At 42.8% G+C, this 22,300-nt stretch overlaps 1 protein-coding gene across 3 annotated transcripts in view; it reads right to left on the reverse strand.

Moving 5' to 3' along the window:
• Ark2n (arkadia (RNF111) N-terminal like PKA signaling regulator 2N) overlaps nucleotides 1–19,019 on the reverse strand; it is a 64,394-nt gene extending 45,375 nt beyond the window's left edge. For 2 of the 3 annotated variants that reach the window (XM_090353166.1, XM_090353163.1), the window contains exons 1-2: nucleotides 18,274–18,483; nucleotides 1,945–2,725 (exon numbers count right to left, since the gene is read on the reverse strand). In XM_090353166.1, the coding sequence (XP_090209292.1) occupies nucleotides 1,945–2,659 (715 nt within the window). In that variant the 5' untranslated portion in view covers nucleotides 2,660–2,725; nucleotides 18,274–18,483. Of the gene's footprint in view, nucleotides 1–1,944; nucleotides 2,726–18,273; nucleotides 18,484–18,921 lie in introns of those variants that run through there. The other variant, XM_090353164.1, reaches the window with a different exon arrangement.
• Between the last annotated feature and the right edge of the window lie 3,281 nt (nucleotides 19,020–22,300).

Below are 22,300 nucleotides of genomic sequence, written 5' to 3' on the forward strand. Positions count from 1 at the left end.
AATTTTTCAGACATAACAATATGGATATTTGACCTGAAATTCCTAATACTTTTAACTCTAGGTTGTTCCATCTTTGCTGCTTTGCATAATTTATTAAAACATTCATATCTGTCTTGTCCAAATGGCACCTCCCCAAAACAGCGTAATTCAGAGGCCTTTATCTTAAACTAGCATCTGATCCTGTATCATTACCTTAAAAACAGCTACATACTTTCAAAAGCCAAAATCTTATTAGGTAGTATAAAAAAATAGAAACTAAATTATAGCTTCAGATTAATTTACTTTGGTGTTCAATTTATATACCATTCATAACAGATGAAAAACAGAACATTGATGTTTCAGAAGTTTTAAACAATAGTCAAGGTGGCAAAATATAAACAAAGCACAAAAACCTATATATGTGAGCCAAACAGGGAGAGTGTGTACAAAGACCGTTTTTATGTCACCTCTACAATGGAATTCTCTATCTTTATAGACTTTTGTTTATACACACTCTCCCTTTCCACAAAAAGGCAAAGTATTCAAGTGGCTACATAAAAAAAACCTATTCAGTAAATAGAATTAATAAGTACGGTACCAAGAAGTCCATCATATCTTGATTAATAAATAAGAACAGGATATAAGAACACAGAAACAATGTACAAGTGTTAATAAAGCTTAAAAATATGAACCATAAAGCTGAAATATACCTAAAACCTGCCTTAGAATAATTCCAAAGTCTGCTTCTCTTATAAGTTTCATTTAAATCATTCTCCTACTAATTTTAATGCAAGGAACTCCCAAAGGAATTCAATATAATTATTACAACAGCAAAAAGCTTTTCTAAACTCTATCCTAATATACTGATGAGAATTTTGTTATTGAAGTTAAACACTTCTAATATTTTTTTCTATTTAGTCTTGCTACTGAGTTTCTTTTAGTTTGGTTAAGTATAGGTTTGATTAACCAATATGATTTTTCTCAACTTATCTTGTTAGATCAGCAATATGCTGTTTTAGAAACTTTCAGAAAACTAGGGAGGGAAAAAATAGTGAGATATAAAAATTAAGAAAACCGAAAAGTCTCCTCTTGAATACAGCAGTAAATAGTACTGTTGTAATCTATTAAACTTCAGATAGTTTGCAAAACCTTTCTAATCATGTCTTCAATAATAAGACCTCACCACCTAAGAACCATTTAGAGTACATCTTTTTTCTTCTGCTCTGAAGACTTCTTCGGCAAGACTGCCTTTGTCAGATGTAATAAGGGGAATGCAGGGGCATTAGACATATAATAAACTATCAATAAGAGTACACTATTCTTATACCAATGAAAGCTAGAACAAGCAAATTTCAGACAATTCTAAAGAAGAAATTTGGGGTGAGGGAGGGAATTCCTTCCAATGTAACAACTTAGGATAAAAAATGTGCAATAATGGCAACTAGCTTATCATTCATTGAATAGTGTGGGAAACTCAAAAACAACTCTTTTAAGAGGAATAATTATTCAGAAAGTGTTATTTCAGACACCAGAAGCTCAAGTGCAGAGGCCATAGGATAAAGCAAGGTGCCTATTCCTGAGGAGAACATATTAATAGTAATGCTAAACAGTAAATATTAAATCTAAGCAGTGCTAAAAAGGCAATATATGGAAGTTCAGGAAATGTGTTACAAAGAAAGACTTGTGAGAAACTTCATTACTTAAAAATAATACTGCTTCTATTATTAACCACTTATTTTATTTGTTTTTTTTTCTGATGTGCTAAAGTCACTGAAAACTTTTAGAACACGTTTTGTTTTTATTTTGAGTTATTTGTGACTAGTAAATAGACTGCAGTCTTCAAATTTATATACAGAGCTGCAGGTCTCCTGCATTTTTTTTTCCAAGTGTCACTCATCTAACTGAACCTGACAGCTGAGAAATGCTATCAGGTGCTTTACAGTCAGTTTAAAAAACATCCTCTACCTGGTATCTCTGCAGTGATTGTCTTGCTGCTCCCTGAAACTTCTTCATCATCCTCTGATGAGCTTGTGCTTGAGTCACAAGTCAGGTCACTATCACTGGTACTACTGTCCTGTAGCAGATTGTACTTCTTCCTCGCAGCAGCCTCCCGCTTTTGCCTCAGTAGTCTGATCCTCTCCTTGTGCTTTTGGCTCCGATGACCTTTAACTTTGGCAACTCGGCCATTCTGTTTATCACTGGATTGCCTGTTTTTCTTAGCAGCCATAGTAGATGTTTCACTTTCAGAACGGGACCTCCTAGACTTGCGCCCAACTGTGGCACCAGATACTCCTGAAGGGTCTCCTTCTACTGCTGTTTCTGTCTGGGAGGGTTCATTCTCTTCTGCAGAAGACAAAGTATCTGAATCAGCGAGGTGACCACTAGAGGAAGGAGAAAGCATGCAATGATTAGAGGAGTCACTCTCATAGACTCGGCCAGTTGTTGGCTTGTCACTCTCTGTGGATGCTAACTGAGACTCAGAAGAGTCCCTTCTCAGTTCCATCAACAGGCAGGGCATTGAAGAAAGTACTGCAGAATCTGCTACACCATCTTTCTGAACTTGAGATTCCAGTTCTACAGATCCATCTTCCTCCTTGGCTGTCTCTTGTTCTGAGGTTTTTGGTGGGACTTCAGACTCAATGAGTTCTTCAACTTTTCCCACTGCCTCCTCCATCTTCATTTCAGAATTTCACATTAAATCATGGAACAGAGTCTAGGAAACGGTACCAAGGATACAACAGGAAGCCTGTATGAAAACACATGAGATCAATGAACCAAAATGGAAGATACTTAATTAACACAATAGGCCTACTTTTCTGAGTGGCAAAAGTTACTGCTATGGGCCTCCAAAATATATGTACCTATTATCTGCTTGATTTACAAACTCCTAGCAGATTCAGCTATCAAAATTGGCACAATGTTATTCCTCTATTATATACCTTGCAAATCCAGCAAGTAACTAAGTAAGGATTTTGAAGCTTACAACTTAAAAGAGAGCTAAGGGGGGGCCGGGAGTTTGGCCTAGTGGTAAGAGTGCTTGCCTAGAGAGGGGAGAGAGGGGAGAGAGGGGAGAGAGGGGAGAGAGGGGAGAGAGGGGAGAGAGGGGAGAGAGGGGAGAGAGGGGAGAGAGGGGAGAGGAGCTAGGAGTTTAGCCTAGTGGTAGAGTGCTTGCCTAGCACCCATGAAGACCCGGGTTCAATTCCTCGATACCACATACATAGAAAAAAAGCTAGAAGTGGTGCTGAGGCTCAAGTGGTAGAGCTGTAGCCTTGAGAAAATCCAAGGACAGTGTTCAGGTCTTGAGCTCAAGCCCAGGACTGGCACCAAAAATAAAGTAAAAGGAGCTTTGCTTTTGTCTGATCATGACACTGTACTGTTTAAGTTCATTTTAGTCAGTGAATTCCACTAGGCTTTTTCTCATAATAGGATTTTGTTAAAATTAAGTATTAGTGAGTAAAGTAATAGGAAGTTAAAAATCTAAGCTACAACAAAACTCTCTGTAGTGGAATCGAAATAAAATCACTTAAACAGAAGAGGAAAAAATGCCATACTTAATGCTTAATCTTGGCCAGGAGCATGGCCTGGTGGTAAGAGTGCTTGCCTAGCATTCACGAAGACCAAGGTTCGATTCCTCAGTACCACATACATAGAAGAAGCTGGAAATTGGGGTGGGGAGTTTGGCCTAGTGGTAGAGTGCTTGCCTAGCATGCATGGAAAGCTGAGTTCGATTCCTCAGTACCATATACACAGAAAAAAGTCAGAAGTGGTGCTGTGCTCAAGCAGTAGAGCTCTAGCACTGAGAAAGCCCAAGGACAGTGCTCTTCTGGATTAATTTTCACAGTGAATTTACAGAGAAGTACCAATTATGCAACATCTTTCTATTAGAACCACATTCTCTCCCACACTGTTTTCTCCTCCAATCTAAAAGCAGCCTCTTCCTGTGTGATATTACACACACACACACACACACACACACACACACACACACACAGCTCGTGCCATTCTTACCTCCTTGTAACCTGCCATTATTGATTGTTCCTTGGCTTTCACATGGATCTCACTGGATCGATTATTCATTCACTTTTAATATCTCCTCCTGTCTCCTATCTTGCTATATTCATAACTCTTTCTCTAGATACTAGTCCCTTCTTTCACAGGCACTTCACCACTTCATTATCAGATTCAAAACTAGCCACTGGTCCAGCCCAGTCTCACCATACCAATGGGTCAAAAATGCATTATATGGTAGAGCATGGGGGTATGGATTAGGTTCTCTTGGACCACGGTATGCTGTAACTACTAACCAAGACAGAAGGACTCTATTTGTTACTCTTTATATTACAAACTCCACTACAAAGGCTATTGCCCTACAGCAGCATTCGTTAAATTCTCTTGCTACAGTGGTTTTGGATAACAGAATATCTCATGATTATTACTTGCTAGCTGAACAAGGTGGAGCCTGTGCTATTGATGATACTACATAATGCACCGCAATAAATTCCTCTGGGGAAGCTGAAGCGCAATTATACAAATTAGGGGAGCAAGCCACATGTCTACAACAGCCCCTCTCACATTGGATTTGTTTAGTTAGTTGCTTTTAGGCCTAGATTCCTGGCACAAAAATAATTATATTATTACTAATAATATAACAATTGTGTTCTACACTTTTTTAAACTTTGTGTCTATTAAATCCCGAAAAAGTACAACTATTAGCAGAGTAAGGTTGGCCCAACATTTTGCAATGATAGTCAAAAGTCTACAAAACAGACAAAATTAAGTTTGACAATGAAATACTGAAAGCCGCTCTGCTGGAGTTCTGTTGAAACGTGGCTATAAAGGTCTTTTCTTTCTCAGTAGTCTGAGCTCCACATGTAGTTAAGACTGGCCTCAAACGTGGCTATAAAGGTCTTTTCTTTCTCAGTAGTCTGAACTCCACATGTAGTTAAGACTGGCCTACAACTCATGATCCTCCTTCTCAGCCTCCCAAATGCTGGATTTCAAGGCATACCACTACCCACAGCATGTAAAGGATTTTAATGTCAATTCTTAATAACTTTTCCACAGTGTAAGATCACAGCAATAGAATAGATTCATCCTGCCTTACACAAATAATCAAACCTAATCTCAGAATGGCTAATAACTAATGCTTTCAGAAAGTTATTTTATCAAAAGGGAAAATATAGCAAATTATCAGAATTCAAACCCCAAGACCAGGGTGGGGTGAGGGGGGAATTAAGTAAAGCAAAAAGTGATGAAGGTATGGCTCAAGTGCTATAGTACCAGCCAAGCAAGCATAACAACTGTCATGTACTGTCAGTACCTCCAAAGAAAATTTTTTAAGATTAAAAACTAAATAAAACTGCATTTATTGGCAGTGGGTATAACTCAGCAGTATAGATTTGCCTATCATGCACAAGGCAGAAGAAGAGAGGAAGAGAAAAAGTTTAACTGCTACTAATAGGTAATTAATTTATCATTGTCTTGAACATCTCATTGATACTGACTTCAGCATGAACACTGAGCATACAAGTTTGTAAATAAAAGACAACTAGCCCTTGTCACAGATGGTAAAACTTTCTCTTAATTTGATTATATAGAACTGGTGAAGTTTGGAGGTTACAACTTATTGAGAAAGTCATAATTGATGAAGACAAACTCATGTTTCTGGGATTGCCCTTAGTGAAGCTTACACTATTGTTTTACATAGTTCCAGTCAACAAATTTTAGATGAAGCAGGAAAATCTTTGTGATGCTTTTTTGCCCAAACTATGAAGGATTCCAAAGCAGCTTATGGAAGAGGCTGTCTGAAATGATGGCACATGCTGTGACACAGCTTGCTGTTAACAAGTAGTTGTGTACCCTTGCCTTATAACTAAAGTATTAACAATGTTACCACTCATAATAGCTGATAATGTAGGCTATGACAGTGCAGATCTGGTGACACAGCTCTGAGCTTCTCAGTAAGGAAGAAAAGAGAGAGAGAGAGAGAACTACTTTAACAAGTATTAATAAAAGCAATGTAACTCTACAACTGCTGGGCTGAATATAAAGGCAGGCAGGCAGAGACAGGCCACCACCATCAGACACTGAGTTTAACAAAAAGTCTGCACATCAAACAACTTCTTTTGAATGCAACTGAAGCAGCAGAGGTGATTCTAGTCTAGGTATCATTAAAGTACTATCAAGGAAACAGCCCTTCCTTATCAATGTCGTTTTATTAAGCATTCTTATATGCTATTGATCTCTGCATCAGTTCATACAAAGTTGTATCTGAAAGACTTTAACCAGTTAATAAAAAATTGTTTATCTATGTCTACTTTATTCTTAAGTCTCAAAAGTCTATGTAGGGGCCAGGAGTTTGGCCTAGTGGTAGAGTGCCTGCCATGCACGAAAACCTAGGTTCGATTCCTCCGTACCACGTACATAGAAAAAGGCTGGAAGTGGTGCTGTGGCTCAAGTGGCAGAATGCTAGCCTAGAGAAAAGCCCAAGGACAGTGCTCAGGCCCTGAGCTCAAGTCTACGGCTGGCAAAAAAAAAAAAAAATATATATATATATAGTTATATATATATATAGTTACATATATAGTTATTCTTAGCCTCCTAAGTGACAATAATAATAGGCTTGCATCACCACATCCACCTTTTTTGGGGGGGAGGTGGGGGAATCATGGGGCTTTAACTCAACCTGGCACTATCCCTGAGCTCTTCAGCCCAAGACTATCACCCTACCCTTGAGTCAAGCCCCACTTCCTGTTTTCTAGAGGTTAATTGGAGATAAAAGTCTCAGGTCCTTTTGTGCCCGGGCTGACTTTGAACCTATATCCTCAGATCTAGGCCTCCTGAGTAGGTAGGCCTCCTGAGTAGCTAGGATTACAGGCATATAGCCAACGTGGCTGGCTGGCGCACTGGCTCATATCCACCTTTTTTTGTATTACGGAGACTTGACCTCATGGCACCCTACTGCTTGAACTATGCCCCTTCCAACTCTCCCTTCTATTTTAATGTGAAGTTAATGTACTTATCAATTTTTCATAACCCTGTTGATTCAGTTTCTTTCATATACCATACATTCAAACAAAAATCTATACTATTTTATACATACATGCATGCATGTGTACACATACACACACACACACACACACACAGGACCAAATGCATAGGAGGAAAACCACAGATTAGAGCTGAAAACTAGAAAATAGATTTGGGGGAAAAAAAAACATAATGGAGCACAAAAAAGTGAGTGAGTGAGCCAGGCAAGGTAGTAAAAGTCCATGAATCCTAGCACTTAGGCAGTAGAAGCAAGATTAGAAATCTGAGGCCAGTCTGATTACGCTCTGAATTGTGGACCAGCCTTGGCTACCCTGGAAGCCTTCAGAAAGTTTAACCATTCTCAGATCTGATTTAAATGTTATTAGACTGAATACATGACACTTTGAGGAGATCTTAGAAGATAAGGGTATCTAGAGTGTGGGAGCCAAAAACCAGAAACTGATGGTTTGGGAAAAAAAAGAAAAGTTCAGAGGGTAGAGTACTCATCTAGAACATATATGCCCCTATGTTTAATTGCGAAAAAATAAATAAAAGTTCACAAAATCTTGACAGCCCTCACACCAAAAGGTAATGGATGCCCAGCTAGGTATCAGGGGCTCACACCTATAATCCTACTCAGGAAGTTCAAAGATAACCCAGACAGAAAAGTCTATGAGAATCTATATCCAAAAATAATCAGCAAAAGCCAGGCGTGGTGGCTCACACCTGTAATCCTAGCTACTCAGGAGGCTGAGATCTGAGGATCAAGGTTCAAAATAAGCCCGGGCACAAAACGACCTGAGACTCTTTATCTCCAATTAACCTCTAGAAAATGGGAAGTAGCTCAAGGGTAGGGCAGTAGCCTTTAGCTAGAAGAGTTCAGGGACAATGCCCAGGTCCAGGGGCAGGGCAGTAGCCTTGAGCTAAAGAGCTCAGCAACAGCACCCAGGCCCAGAGGTTAAGCAGCATGAGCATGACCAAAAAAAAAAAAAAAAAAAAAAAGAGTAACTTTAGCAACAAATCTTTATCATCTCTATTCCCTAGAATAGGTCTAAGAAAAGATGGTAGAAGTCATATCCTATCATTTTCATGGTGAGGTCATAAAGAAGGTAGTTACTACCAGGTTTACGTGCTCCTCTCTTCTCACTTGTCTCTCTCCCTATTAAACTAAAACCACGACTCCAGGACACTCAGCCCTGGAAAGGTCTACATGGAAAAAACTGAGACTTAGAAGCTAGCACCTTTTTGCCAGCCATGTGAGTAAGTCACATTGTGAACAGATCAAATCTTCATAGATGGTACAATCATCAAATGACTTGACTGCAAACTCATGATAGAGTCAAAACTGACCAGTTAGTTGCTCCTAAACACCTGACTCTGAGACACTCTGAGAGGTGACAGTTTATTGCTGATTATTCCATTCAATTTGGGGGCCATTTTTATGCAATAAAAGCTATTACAGTCAAGTAGAACTGTCTTAAAAATGGAAAGCTGACTTAACATTCAAAAGTCAAACTACACACTGGAGACTTAGCTCAGAAGTGAAGTAATTACATCTAGCATTATGAGACTCTGGGTTCCATCCCCAGCACCAAACACACACACACACACACACACACAATTTCAATATTGTGCCAGGCACCAATGGCTCACACCTGTAATCCAAGCTACTCAGGAGGCTGAGATCTGAGGATTGCAGTTCAAAGTCAGTCTGGGTGCAAAAGTCCATGGGACCACTATCTCCAGTTAACCACCAGCAAATCAGAAGTAGTACTGTGGCCCAAATGGTACAGCGCTAGTCTTGAGCTGAAGAGCTCAGTGACAGTGCCCAGGCACAGAGTTCAAGCCCCATGACCAAAAAAAAAAATTTTTTTTTCAGTATTATCCCAAGCACCAAACAAAAAAACAAATGAGACAAAATAAATGGGTGGTAGTGTCCAAAAAGTGATGAAATCTTTACCTGACTTCTGCAATTGTTCTGTACAACCCCAATCATTATTATGCACATATAAAGAAAACATATCACTTGAAAAGAAACAAAAAGTTTTGGGTTTTATTTTGATGTACCAGGGTTTAAACTCAGGGTCTCAGGGTCAATCTCCTTTAGCTTTCTTGCTCAGGGCTAATACTCTAACCACTTGAGCTACACCTCCAACCTGGCTTTTTCTTTTGCTAGTGAATTGGAGCCCAGGCTGCTCTCCAATGTGTGATCTTCCAGGTCTCAGCCTCCTGAGTAGTTATTTACATGTATTAGTCACTGGCACCAAGCACATTTAGCTTTTAAAAGCTGTAATTTGTGACCTAGGGTGTACTTCAGTAGTAGAGCAAGAGGGCTTGAGTTTAATACCCAGCACTTGGGACTTGGGGATGATGGGGAGGAGTTGTAGTTTTACAACATTACACAGAATATATGGTCTATCCACATTACCAATTATTTCTAAACAATTCTATTTAGGTTTCCAGAACATTTAATTATTTCCATTAATTACTGTTCATTGCTAACCTGAAATTCATAATCCTCATTTCTAAGTAAAGAATATGTAGGTCAATAGCCAAGCTAAATTTAGAAAGATATTTTTACAACACTTTCTGAATTTCCAATCTGTTTCTTAGCCTAAGATTGAACTAAACTATACTTTAAGCTAACAAGAATGCTTTGAACATTTGGATCTTTGCAAAAGATACACTAGTTTATACATTTTAAAGATTATTAAAGGATTTGTTTTTTGATTTTTGTGGTGTGGTGCCAGCAAGCTGAACCCAGTTGAACCTCACTCATGCTAAGCAAAGACATTCTCAGCCCTTTTTATTTAGAAATCAGGTCTCATAGTTGCTCAGGTAGCCTCAAACTTGTGCTCTTCCTGCTTGAATCTTTCAAGTACCACTATTCCCCATAAGGTTTTAATACAGTCTTTTACAGTAAGTTTTCTTCACATATTTAAAAGCTGATATTTAGAATTTGGCTGCCTACAAAAACATGTAAAACATTATTTTGCATGAATCAAAGAGTATCTACACTCTACCGTTAAGAAGATAAACAAGGCCAGACATGGTGGCTAATGCCTGTAATCCTAGCTACTCAAGAGACTAAGATCTGAGGATCAAGGTTCAAAGCCAGCCAGGACAGAAAAGGACCTGAGACTCTTATCTCCAACTAACCTCAAGAAAACAGGTAGTGGGGCTTGGCTCAAGAGTAGGGTGATTGCCTTGCCCTGAAGAGCTCAGGGACAGCGCCCAGGCCCAAGTTCAAGCCCCATGACTCGCCCCCCCCAAAAAGATAAACAAGCCAGAAGTGGTGGTTCTAGCTGCTCCAGAGGTTATTCCAGGCAGTTAGCCCCAAACTGTACCTGAAAAACTCAAAACAAAAAAAAAATAGGGAAAGCTGGGAGCAGCTGGGAATAGTGGTTCACATCTGTAAACCTAGCCACTCAGAAGGCTGAGATGTGAGATTCAGGTTCAAAGTCAGCAGGAAAACTAAGGTTTGTGAGACTCTGATGTCCAATTAACCACTAGAAAATGGGAAGAGGCACTGTGGCTCAAGGAGTAGGGTGGTAACCTTGAGCTGAAGGTACAGCGCCCAGGCCCAGAGTCCAAACCCCGTGACCAAAAAAAAAAAAAGAATTAGGGAAATAACAGCCTCTCAAACAGTAGAGAGCTTGCAAAGCCTAGAGGTCAACCCCAAAACCACAAAAATAAAACTGCTCCTTGCCTAGACATAGTTTCTATCTCTATGATTCCAATTTAAATTTAAAGGGATAGGAGGGATAGGGATAAAATTCATTGGGAGTGCTTGCTTAATATAAGCAAGGCCCTGGATCCAATCCAAAAAATAGTAAAAGCTGAGTTTTGTTTTGTTTTTATTGCCTACAAGTTATGATCACATTTTTAGCCTTCTTTTCCCTCAGGAAGTAACTCCAGATCCCTCAACATACAAGACCTTTTCTAATTCAAGAGGGTCTAAAATTTGCTGGTCTCCATGTCAAGAAAGCTCTCCCCTATGTCTTTCTCGGGCAGGTACCTTCACATTTTTCCAGTCTCAACTCATCTTAAAAAGGTATCTGAACGCCTGTAATCCTACCTACTCAGGAGGCTTAGATCTGAGGATCAAAGTTCAAAGCTAGCTTGGAGACCAGGCACTAATTAACCACCAGAAAACCAGAGTGGCACTGTGGCTCCCTGGGTAGGGTGGTAGCCTTGAGCTGAAGAGCTTAGGGACAATGCCCAGGCCAAGTTCAAGCCCTCCTTGGTACTATATACACAGAAAAGGCTGGAAGTGGTACTGTGGCTCAAATGGTAGAGCACTAGCCTTGAGAAAGCCGAAGGACAATGCCCAGACCCTGGATTCAAATATATGCTCAATTTGTCATACCACGAACTGAAATGTAAGACTACAATCAGGGCCAGGAGTTGGGCCTAGCGGTAGAGTGCTTGCCTAGCATGCATGAAGACCTGAGTTGGATTCCTCGGTACCAAATACATAGAAGTGGTGTGTTGGCTCAAGTGGTAGAGCTCTAGCCTTGAGAAAGCCCAAGGACAGTGCTTAGGCCCTGAGTTCAAGGCCCAGGACTAACACCCCCTCCCCCGCCCAAAAATAAAAGACTACAATCAGAACAAAGTAGCTCTGCTTGCCAGCCAATCTTTTCTCACTGATATAAACTCTATAAATAGGCTGACTGATAATAGCTACTCAAATCACTTCATACTGAAGATATGACTTCTGACAAGAGTATTTGTTCCCATACCAAGGCTGTGAATAGTGTCAAGTAGAAAGCCAACAAACTTACCACACATACACACACAGCACTGTAGCTGAGTGAGCCTCAAAAGTACTCATTCAAAAGCATCATTACTGTAAATCAAGAGTAATTTTTTTTTGCCAAACCTAGAGCTTGAACTCAGAGCCTGAGCACCATCCTTGGTCTTTCCTTAAGGCCAGCACTCTACCACTTGAGCCACAGTAACACTTGTGGCTTTTTTCAGTGTATGTGGTACCAAGGAATCGAACCCAGGGTATTGTGCATGCTAGGCAAGCACTCTACCACTAGGCCAAACTCCCAACCCCATCAAGAGTAATTTTTGAGATTTCTGCTCTGGTCATTTTCTCTCTTCTCACATAAAGATGAGTCACCACACATGCTGGAACCAGAAGTCCAAAAACACTGCCAAAAATCTATCCACTAGACATACCCTCAGGTTCATAGCAAATTATTTACAGTACAGAAAAATGAGAAACCCTTGATGATTAAACGTTGGCTTAAAAACATGGTTCTCATATAGAGATTCCCTTCTTGAATATTTGTTTGTTAAGCATGACATTTGAAATATGATGTAAAAATCAATGTTAATAAATTCTTTAATTAAAAAAAATAGTTCTCTTGCTCAAAATTCATCAGATACTTAGCACTGAGGAGGGGGGGAAGAAATGTTTTTATGCTACGTTAATAGTGAAGTAGAACAAAATGCTGCTTAAAATCTTAACCACATAATGTTTTTGTTCTTCAAACAGAAAGGAAAATAATCCTGTTTTCTTAGAGCTTTAGAGTCCACACACAATTTCCCTATCCCAACAATACTTTTTTCTATAAAGCAACAAAATGTTACTCCAGACATTATCAAAGAAAAAATAAGCAAGTTAAGCTATTAATTGGCATGTTTCTCTAATGTTAATCATCTTGTTTCTCTAATATTAACCGTGCTAATAAAAACTTAAATTTCGGGGCTGGGAGTATGGCCTAGTGGTAGTGTGCTTGCCTAGCCTTGGATTCCATTGCCTGGAACCACATACACAGAAAAAGCTAGAAATGGCACTATGGCTCAAGTGGCAAAGTGCTAGCCTTGAGCAAAAAAGGTATCCAAGGACAGTGCCCAGGCCCTGAGTTCAAGCCCCAGGATTGGCTAAATAAATAAATAAATCTATTTAGGCTATCTTAGTACAATTTATATACATTCTTTGAAATAACTGCTCTAAGTAAACCTTAACAGATTAATTACCGATTTAACAACACCCAGAGTTTCACTTGAGTTTCAAGCAAATGCAAAAGTATTTTGTAACTGGCATACAAAAACTGTTACATCTCCAGTCATGTCCTACTAAGCTTAGAAACCAACTTAAGGGCTGGGATGGAGCTCACAGGCAAAGCGCTTGTTTATCAAGTGCAATGTCCTGGGTTCTATCCCCAGTACCAAAAAAGAAAAAACAAATAAAAATAGTTAAACCAACTTAAGAAAAGTGTTAGTCTTCCAAATACTTGGTTTAAATGTGAAGGAGAAGTGGCTACACAAAACAATTATATGTTGTTATTGCTTACTTCAGTACATTTCTTCCTATAGCAACCTTTCTCTTCTTCGCATTCTAGAGGAAGAAAACTTAGAAATGATCTGGCTCAGTAGATTAAGCTCTTTAGGGAGAAACATTGTTTTATCTATATACCCACCCCACCCGGCCCTTGGGCACTCAGTTAAATGGATTTTTAATTTAACCAGGTGTAAATACACCCAAGTATAAATGTGCACACAAAATAGTCTGCTAGTAAGATTTCTATTTTAGATTAATCTTCACTTAACTAAAAATATTTTAAAAATACAGCTAGAATTCAATAATACATCAAGCCAAGTTAATCACTTAGGAATTTATACAGTCTTTCTACTATTATGTAATACTCTGTACAAAAAGTAATGAAGGGCCGGGAGTTTGGCCTAGTGGTAGAGTGCTTGCCTAGCATGCACGAAGACCTGGGTTCGATTCCTCGGTACCACATACATCGAAAAAAGCTGGAAGTGGTGCTGAGGCTCAAGTGGTAGAGTGCTAAGCCTTGAGAAAGTCGAAGGACAGTGCTCAGGCACTGAGCCCAAGCCCAGGACTGGCAAAAAAAAAAAAAAAAAAGTAATGAAGGGGTCTGGGAGTGTGGCCTAGTGGTACAGTTTTTGCCTAGCATGCACAAAGCTCTGGGTTCTATTCCTCTGTTCCACATACACAGAAGCTGGACCTGGTGCTTGTGGCTGGCTAAAGTGATAGAGCCTTGAGCAAAAAAAGCTCTCAAGGGCCAGGAGTAGTGGCTTACGCCTGTAATCCTAACTACTCAGGAGGCTGAGATCTGAGGATCACAGCCAAAGCTAGCTGGGATATGAAAATTCATGAGACTCCATCTCCAATTAGCCACCAGAAAATTGATGTGGCACTGTGGCTAAAGGGGTAGGGTGGTAGCCTTGAGCTGAAGAGCTCAGGGACAAAGCAAGCAAGCACTCAAGGACAGTGCCCATGCCCTGCATTCACATCCCATGACTGGTTAAAAAAAGAGAAATGAGGTTCCTTATTTTGAACCTCACACCAAAAAGGATAGAAACAAAACTTAAAACATGTAAATTAGGGCCCGGAGTTTGGCCTAGCAGTAGAGTGCTTGCGTAGCATGCACAAAGACCCAGGTTCAATTCCTCAGTACCATATACATAGAAAAAGCCAGAAATGGTGCTGTGGCTCCCATGGTAGAGCTCCAGACTTAAGAAAGCCCAAGGACAGCACTCAGGCCCTGAGTTCAAGCCCCAGGACTGGCAAAAAAAAAAAAAAAAGTAAATTAAAGCCACAAATTCTGAATAAGACAACCAATTAAATCTGAGTCATTTATTTTACTGAGTCACTTGGCTATTTTAAAGTATTTTTAAATGACAGTATTCTCTGTTGCTAATAAATCTGTATAATATATACATGTTTCCACTCAGGGCAAGTTAAGGAAATTAAAGAAATTAAGCACAAGCAAAAAACCTTTTAGTTTTATCATGCTCCTTTCCTTTTTACCACAAGTCTTTGTAGGCTGAGTGTGAAAATTGAACATCATTCCCACTCTTCTGAGAGAAGCTACCCACACAAGAAGCAGTATTTCTTTCCCTTAGGTTCAATAATAAAGGTTCTCAAAGAGTAGGGAAAGTAGATACAATTGATCAAGACTAAAAGGATTTGGACAGGTGCATATGGTGGCATAGGCCTATAATCCCAGCACTTAAAAGACTGAAGTAGGAGGATCACTGAGTTTATTCCAAAGGAATTTTTCCCCCTAAAAGAAGAAAATCCAGGGGCCAGGAGTTTGGCCTAGTGGTTAAAGTGCTTGCCTAGCATGCATGAAGACCCGGGTTCGATTCCTCGGTACGACATACATAGAAAAAAGCCGGAAGTGGTGCTGAGGCTCTAGTGGTACAGCTCTAGTCTTGAGTAAGTCCAAGGACAGTGCTCAGGCCCTGAGCTCAAGCCCAGGACTGGCAAAAAAAAAAAAAAAAAAAAAAAAGATGAAAATCCAGGGCCCAGGAAAGTGGCCTAGTGGTATAAGTGCTTGTCTAGCATGCAGGAAGACCTGGGTTCAATTCCTAGGTACCACATACATAGAAAAAGCCAGAAGTGGTGCTGTGGCTCGCGAAAGAAAGAGAGAAAGAGAGAAAAGAAAAGAAAAAAGCTGAAGTTAATCAGGCACTAGTGGCTCACACATGTCTAGCTACTCAGGAGGCTGAGATCTGAGGATCAGAGTTCTAAGCCAGCCCAGACAGAAAAGTCCATAAGACTCTTCAATAAACTACTTAGAAAAAGCCAAAAGTGGTGCTGTAGCTCAAGCAGTAGGACACTAGCCTTGAACACAAAGAGGCTGAGTGACAAGGCCCAGGCCCCTGAGTTCAAGGCACAGAACCAGCCAAAAGACAACAACAACCAAAAAAAACAGCTGTGGTTGGTCTTACTCTGAACTATAGCTCTTGCAATTCTGGCACACAGCAGGCAATCAATATATAATTATAGGTAACCAAGAAAAGTTTAAGTCCTAAACTCTTTCTTAAAATAATACACTGAAATCAGACAAGTGCTGGTAGCGCATAATAATCCTAGCTACTCAAGAGGCTGAGATCTGAGGACGGCAGTTTGAAGTCAGATGGAGCAGAAAAGTCCCTATGAGACTGTTATCTCCAATTAACCACTCAAAAACCGAAGTGGAGCTGTGGCTCAAAATGGTAGAGCATTAACCTTGAACAAAAAGGCTCAGGGACAGTGCCAAGCTCCTGAGTTCAAGCCCAACAACTAACAACAACAACAACAACAAAAATAGATTAATAAAATAATTATGCCTCAAAGGAACACATATTAAAAATATTTTACAGGTATTTTCAAGAACTGAAAAGTGTATATATTATGTTATTTTAATTTTCCTGATCTAAGCTACCAAGTCAAGGATTGGACTTCTAATACATACCAATTCCAAACTTTAAAAAGTGAGATGGGACCGGGAATTTGGCCTAGTGGTAGAGTGCTTGCCTAGCATGCATGAAAACCAGGGTTCGATTCCTCGGTACCACATACATAGGAAAAATGCTGGAAGTAGTGCTGAGGCTCAAGTGGTAGAGTTCTAGCCTTGAGAAAGTCCAAGGACAGCGCTCAGGCCCTGAGCTCAAGGCCAGGACTGGCCAAAAAAAAAAAAAAAAGTAAGGTGGGAAAAACACATAGTCTTCAAACTGTTCTAGAGTATTCATGATTAATGCAAGGCTGGCTTTTTGTTTCTTATTTTCGAAATTGAGTCTCCAACTTTCCTGCACAAATTGGCCCTGAACCATGATCCTCTGGATCCCAGCCTCTTCAGTAGCTACGATTACAGGTGTAAGCCATCGATGACTGGCTTTCAAGTTCTTGTTAAGCAGTATACAAGTCACTGCAGTCAATTACCTCTTGGCTACCAAAACTCAAATTTAATTGTGCATTTTACTGAGTGCCTTCTGTGTATAAAGCATTCTGCTAGGCATTGTATTGGGCATATTACTTAAGCAAAGTAATAATACTGACTAGGACAGTTATTGCTCTCGACATCAGGTAGTAACTATCCATTGTAAGTCTCTAAAAATGCGTGTTAAACCACAAAGCAACGCTCTGATTTCTGGAGAAATCCAGACTGCCAGGATCAGCAAAATTACATTAGAAAGTTAATAGCTTCCATCCTTAAAATATCCCAAGAGAAGAATGGAACGATTCAAACGGTTAGCATGTGTCCAATGATACTACACACTAATAGCCTTAGCAAAACTGCCAGATGCATTTCTAATTAAGATGTCCGACCTTGACAGAGCATCATCAGTGGGATTTTCATGCAACGGGGCAGAAAGATTCAGAAAGCAACAGCTCTGGCAAAATACGAAAGGCACACCTCAGCATAAACTAATCTGGGAGGGAATCGCTCTTTCCTTCAACCTATGAGCCGCTAGTTTGTGCGGGGAAGCTGGCAAATTTGAACAGTTGAGAACAGACTGTAGATTCCAGCACTCAGGGAGGTTGAAGCCGGAAGGTGTTGAGTTCCAGGCTGGCCTGGGCTGCACACTGAATTCCAGACCAGCCTGGGCTAAATCGCCTTCACTCAAAGTCGGGGGAGGGGAGTGATGTCTGGAGAGAGCGTCGTACCAGCCACACAGGAGCTGCCGCAAGAAAGAAAGAGCGTGACAGACAGACATGGACGGTGTGAGAAATCAGAGAGACGACGGACGGAAGCTAAGAAGGACCACGCTGGGAAATCAGGAAAAGCAATCCTCTTTAACGGGACCATCAGGTTTTTTTTTTACATCTCTGCCGGCTGTGAGAGAAAGTTAACCAACTCCCCGGAAGACTGACGTGGTCTCTCTCCCTCGGAGCCCAGGCGTCTGGGGACGGACGCACCGAGCCCCGTTGAAAACGCTTCCTCGCGTCTCCAGGGCCGCGGCGCCGGGGAAGCCGCCCGACTGTGCGCGGCCGGAGCAGGTGTCGGCGCCCGCCCCGGGCCGCTGAGTTGGCGGAGCTGCCGCCCCTGCTTCCCGCCCCCCACCCCCACCCCCGGCGTCCACTCTAGCGGGCCGGGAACCCCGGAGTTGTACGAAGACAACTCCAGGGGCTGCGGAGCCGCTACTCCCCGGAGGCCTGGGGACTGCGGCCCTTCCGGCCGGCCCTCGGCGCCGGCGATCGGGGACCGGGAGGAGGACACACGGCCGGGCTGGAGGACACGAGGGTCACCAGCGGCAGGTTGGGACGGCTTCGACGCCCCCCCCACACACACACCGCCCTCGCCGGCTGCGCCTCCCGCTAAGGCTGGGAACGAACCTCCACCTATCCCCGGCCGGGGTCGTCCTGGCCCCGCCGCCGGACTCCAGACCGCAGAGCTCGTCCCCTCGGCCCGCACCCTGCGCGCCTCGCCTGACCCCCTCCTCCGAACGCAGCCCGGGCCCTGCGGCTCGACCAGCCGCCAGGCCGCGGCCCCGCGCCCCTGCCTGACACCTCACCTGAGCACCCCCGCCGCTCCGTCCCGCGCGTCCGCCCCGCGCGCCCCGTCGGGGCACGCACCGACCCCGGCAGGCACTCTCCCGGCCCGCGGGGACTCGGGAAGCGAGGGCCGCCGCCGCCGCCTCCTTCTCTTCCTCCGCACCAGCCCCCGCGCGGAGCCGAGCGTTACGGTCAGAGTTCCCTCCCCCCCGCCCCCGATGAGGTCAAAGCGAATCCCGGCGCCTCCGCAACGTCCACCGGATCCACCACCAGTTCCCTTCAGCCGTCCGAGCCGCCCCAAGAAAATGTCACCAGAGGCCGTTCCGCTCGGCGCCTCACTTCCGCCCGGAACCACCGAGTCGGCTCCCGGCTGGCTAGAGTGGCCGCTGCGGCAGCCGACCTCCGGGGACTGGCGTCCCCGGCCCGGGAGAAAGCCGGGCAGCGCCACCTAGCGGGCCAGACGCCGCGCTCCTCCCGCTGCAGAGCGCTCGAGCAAGGACGCGCGGGGTTCTAAGGCTGCTTGCCCGCGCGCCCTCTTTCGGTTCTCAAAACCCCCTTCCAGAAACGTCTTTCCCAAAAGGCCAGAAAAGCCGTTCAACGCCAGACAAGGAATGCGCCCTAAAGAAATGGACGGCCCTAGCCTTTCCCGTGTCCTGCCCCGCACTCACCTGCCCCTGCAGCCTTCCCGAGGGAAGCTCGCGATGTCTGAGTCCTTCGGTCACACCGGCGGCGAGTCCGCTGCCTTCTCGCCGCACGTTTCCTCGGAGGAAAACAGCTGCTGGGCCCGGGGACACCCGGCTGCGCTCTCGAGCGGTGGCACCAACATCCTGTTCAAGTTTCGGCCCAGGAACCCGCGGGTCTGGCGAGCCGCGCGCCACCTGCTGGTGAGCCGGAGAGCCGGCCTGCAAGCCGACCCCCGCTCCCCCCACCCCCAGTCCAGTGGGCTCCCGACACCCCAACTTCCATGCTGCAGCCGCGGGACGGTCCTTGAGATGCAGGCCAGGGGCCACACTTGCTGTACTCTGCCCCTGGAGAAAGGGGATGCAGGCATAGGCTAGCTGGCAGGAAGAAGGCATGCAGAGAAGATGCTGAGGACAACCTCACAACTCAAGATCCAGCTCCCCAAAGGGAGTGCAGGATTTCAGGAGAGAAGAGAGAAAAATCTTAAAGATTAAAAAATTGTTACGTCTCTACAGTACTGGGGCCACATTCACCCTGACATCAGTCTCCCCTTGACACTCAAGGCCCTTCAAACTGCCCTACTTCCCCCAACCGTTTTTGTTATCTTTTTATATACTTTACTGTAATAAAATAACAGCACTATTTTCCTTTCTTTCTCTCTTCCTTCCTTCCTTCCTTTTTTTTTTTTTGACAGTCCTGGGCTTGAACTCAGGGCCTGAGCACTGTCCTTGGACTTTCTCAAGGCTAGAGCTCTACCACTTGAGCCTCAGCACCACTTCCGGCTTTTTTCCATGTATGTGGTACCGAGGAATTGAACCTGGGTCTTCGTGAATGCTAGGCAAGCACTCTACCACTAGGCCAAACTCCCAGCCCTTTCCTTTCTTTCTTTTGCCAATCCCAGGGCTTCAATTCAGGGCCTGAGCTCTGTCCTTGGGCTTTTTCAAGGCTACAGCTCTACCACCACTTAAGATTTTTTTCTATGTATATGGTACCGAACCCAGGACCTCGTGCATGCTAGGCAAGCACTCCACCACTAGGCCAAACTCCCCGCCCAGTAATGGTACTGTTTTCAAGGAACTGGGTGACATTTCATAACATGTACAATATGTAATAATGAGAATGAGGTAATTGACAGTATCCACCACCTTGTATGTGTATTATTTCTTTCTGTTGAAACATTCACAGCCTCTCTACTGTTTTTTTTCTTTTTTATTGTAATTAATAAAAGGGTTACATGATATTTGCCAGATAGAAGGTGTATTAATTCATATACATTGATACCCTTTCACATGTCTTGGTACCCATTACCCTCCCCCCACCCCCCTCTACCAGCTGTTTTTGAATATTTTTTGTCAACGACAGTTTTCTTATTGCACCATCAAATATTGCAAGTTTTCCCTCTTAATCAACTCTATCTCTGTGTCTGTTAGCCATCCTCTTTCCCCATCCCCTACTTCCTCATATCTTTTACAACCCTCCTACTCTGAGATCGACTTTTTTTTTTTGACAGTCCTGGGGCTTGAACGCAGGTCCTGAGCACTGTCCTTGGACTTTCTCAAGGATAGAGCTCTATCACTTGAGCCACAGCACCATTTCCAGCTTTTTCTATATATGTGGTACCGAGGAATGGAACCCAGGTCTTCATGCAGCTAGACAAGCACTCTACCACTAGGCCAAACTCCTGACCCCCAGAGATCAAATTTCAGCATGTGAGAATGAGGTATTTATCATTCTGTGCCTGACTTATTTCACTTCATACCATGTCTTTCCATCTTTTGTCGATCATGGGGCTTGAACTGGGCTTGAACTCGGCCTGGGCGCTGTCCCTGAGCTCTTCAGCTCAAGGCTACCATCCAACCCTTGAGCCAACCACCATTTCCCCTTTTCTAGAGTTTAATTGGAGATGAATCTCAGGTCCTTTTGTGCCCGGGCTGGCTTTGAACCTTGATCCTCAGATCTCAGCCTCCTGAGTAGCTAAGATTACAGGCATGAGCCACTGTGCCCAGCTGAATTTCATTCTTTTTTAGAGCTTAACAAGATTAATATACTCTAATATCACATTTACTTATTTCACTCATATCAATTAGACACCTAGGTTGAGTCCATCTTTTGGCTATTGTGAATAGTGCTCTAGCAAATATACAAGTACAGATGTTTCTTTGACATGCTGATTTATTTTCTTTAATTGTATACCCCATACAGGGTATTTTTTGCTTGTTTTTTGGTTGGTTTTTTGTGGGAGGGGGGTTGGGTTTTTTTGTTGGTTTTTTTTTTTCTTTTGGTCAGTTGTGGGGCTTGAACTCTGGGCCTGAGCCCTATCCCTGAGCTCTTCAGCTCAAGACTACCGCCCTACCCCTGGAGCCACAGCATCACATCCAGTTTTCAAGTGGTTAATTGAAGATAAGAGTCTCATGGTCTTTAGTGCCCTGGCTAGCTTTGAATCTCAATCTTCAGATCAGCCTTCTGAGTAGCTAGGATTGATCACAGGCGTGAGCCACCGCACCTGGCTAGTCCTTTCTTGCTGTCTATGGGCACAGGAATTTTCTATTTCAGAATAAAAGTGAGAAAGAAATGATAATAGCTAACTTTTATTAAATGGTTACTATTACCAGTCAAGCAGTGTACTATTTAAATTGAGTCATTCATTCACTTTATCCTCATAATAGCTCTGTAGGTTTGATAGAATACAAATCCCAGTTTACAAAGGCATTAGTTAATGAAACCTGGAGAAATGTTAATCCTTTGCACTTTGGTTGCCACAAATATTGCTCATACAAGTCACTGCTTCTACAATTTACTTCTCTGCCTTATATCATCCTTCCATGAAAACAAGTTGCATCCTCTATATGGAAGGCTCTGATGAAGAGGCATTCAGAGGGCTGAGAATGTAGCTTTGTGGCCCTAGGTTCAATTCCTCAGTAGCACATAAGCAAAAAAAAATAATAAAATTTAAAGATAAAGAAGTATTCAGAGGACAATAGTAGACTAGGTGCTCTGGATTCAGACCTAATTCTGCCAAATTCCAGCAGAGGACTATAATGCCCCTGAGACCTAGTATTCTTACCTGTCCATGGAGAATTAGCCTCATATTACCTTTCATAGTAAAATGAGCAAAGAATATCAAGTGCTTTCTCTCTGTCTCTCTGTCTCTCTGTCTCTCTCTGTCTCTGCCTCTCTCTCTCTCTCTCTCTCTCTCTCTCTCTCTCTCTCTCTCTCTCACACACACACACACACACACACACACACACACACACACAATTCTTGGCTTAGAACACTTTAAAATGATGTTGCCCTTCCAGTAGCAGTGTCCCAAGTTACAACATGGGAGTCCTAAGGCACATAGATTCACCATATTTTCAATATGGT

Source organism: Megascapheus bottae, chromosome 19 (assembly GCF_031878675.1).
Source record: "Megascapheus bottae isolate mThoBot1 chromosome 19, mThoBot2.hap1, whole genome shotgun sequence".
Lineage (NCBI taxonomy): Eukaryota > Metazoa > Chordata > Mammalia > Rodentia > Geomyidae > Megascapheus > Megascapheus bottae.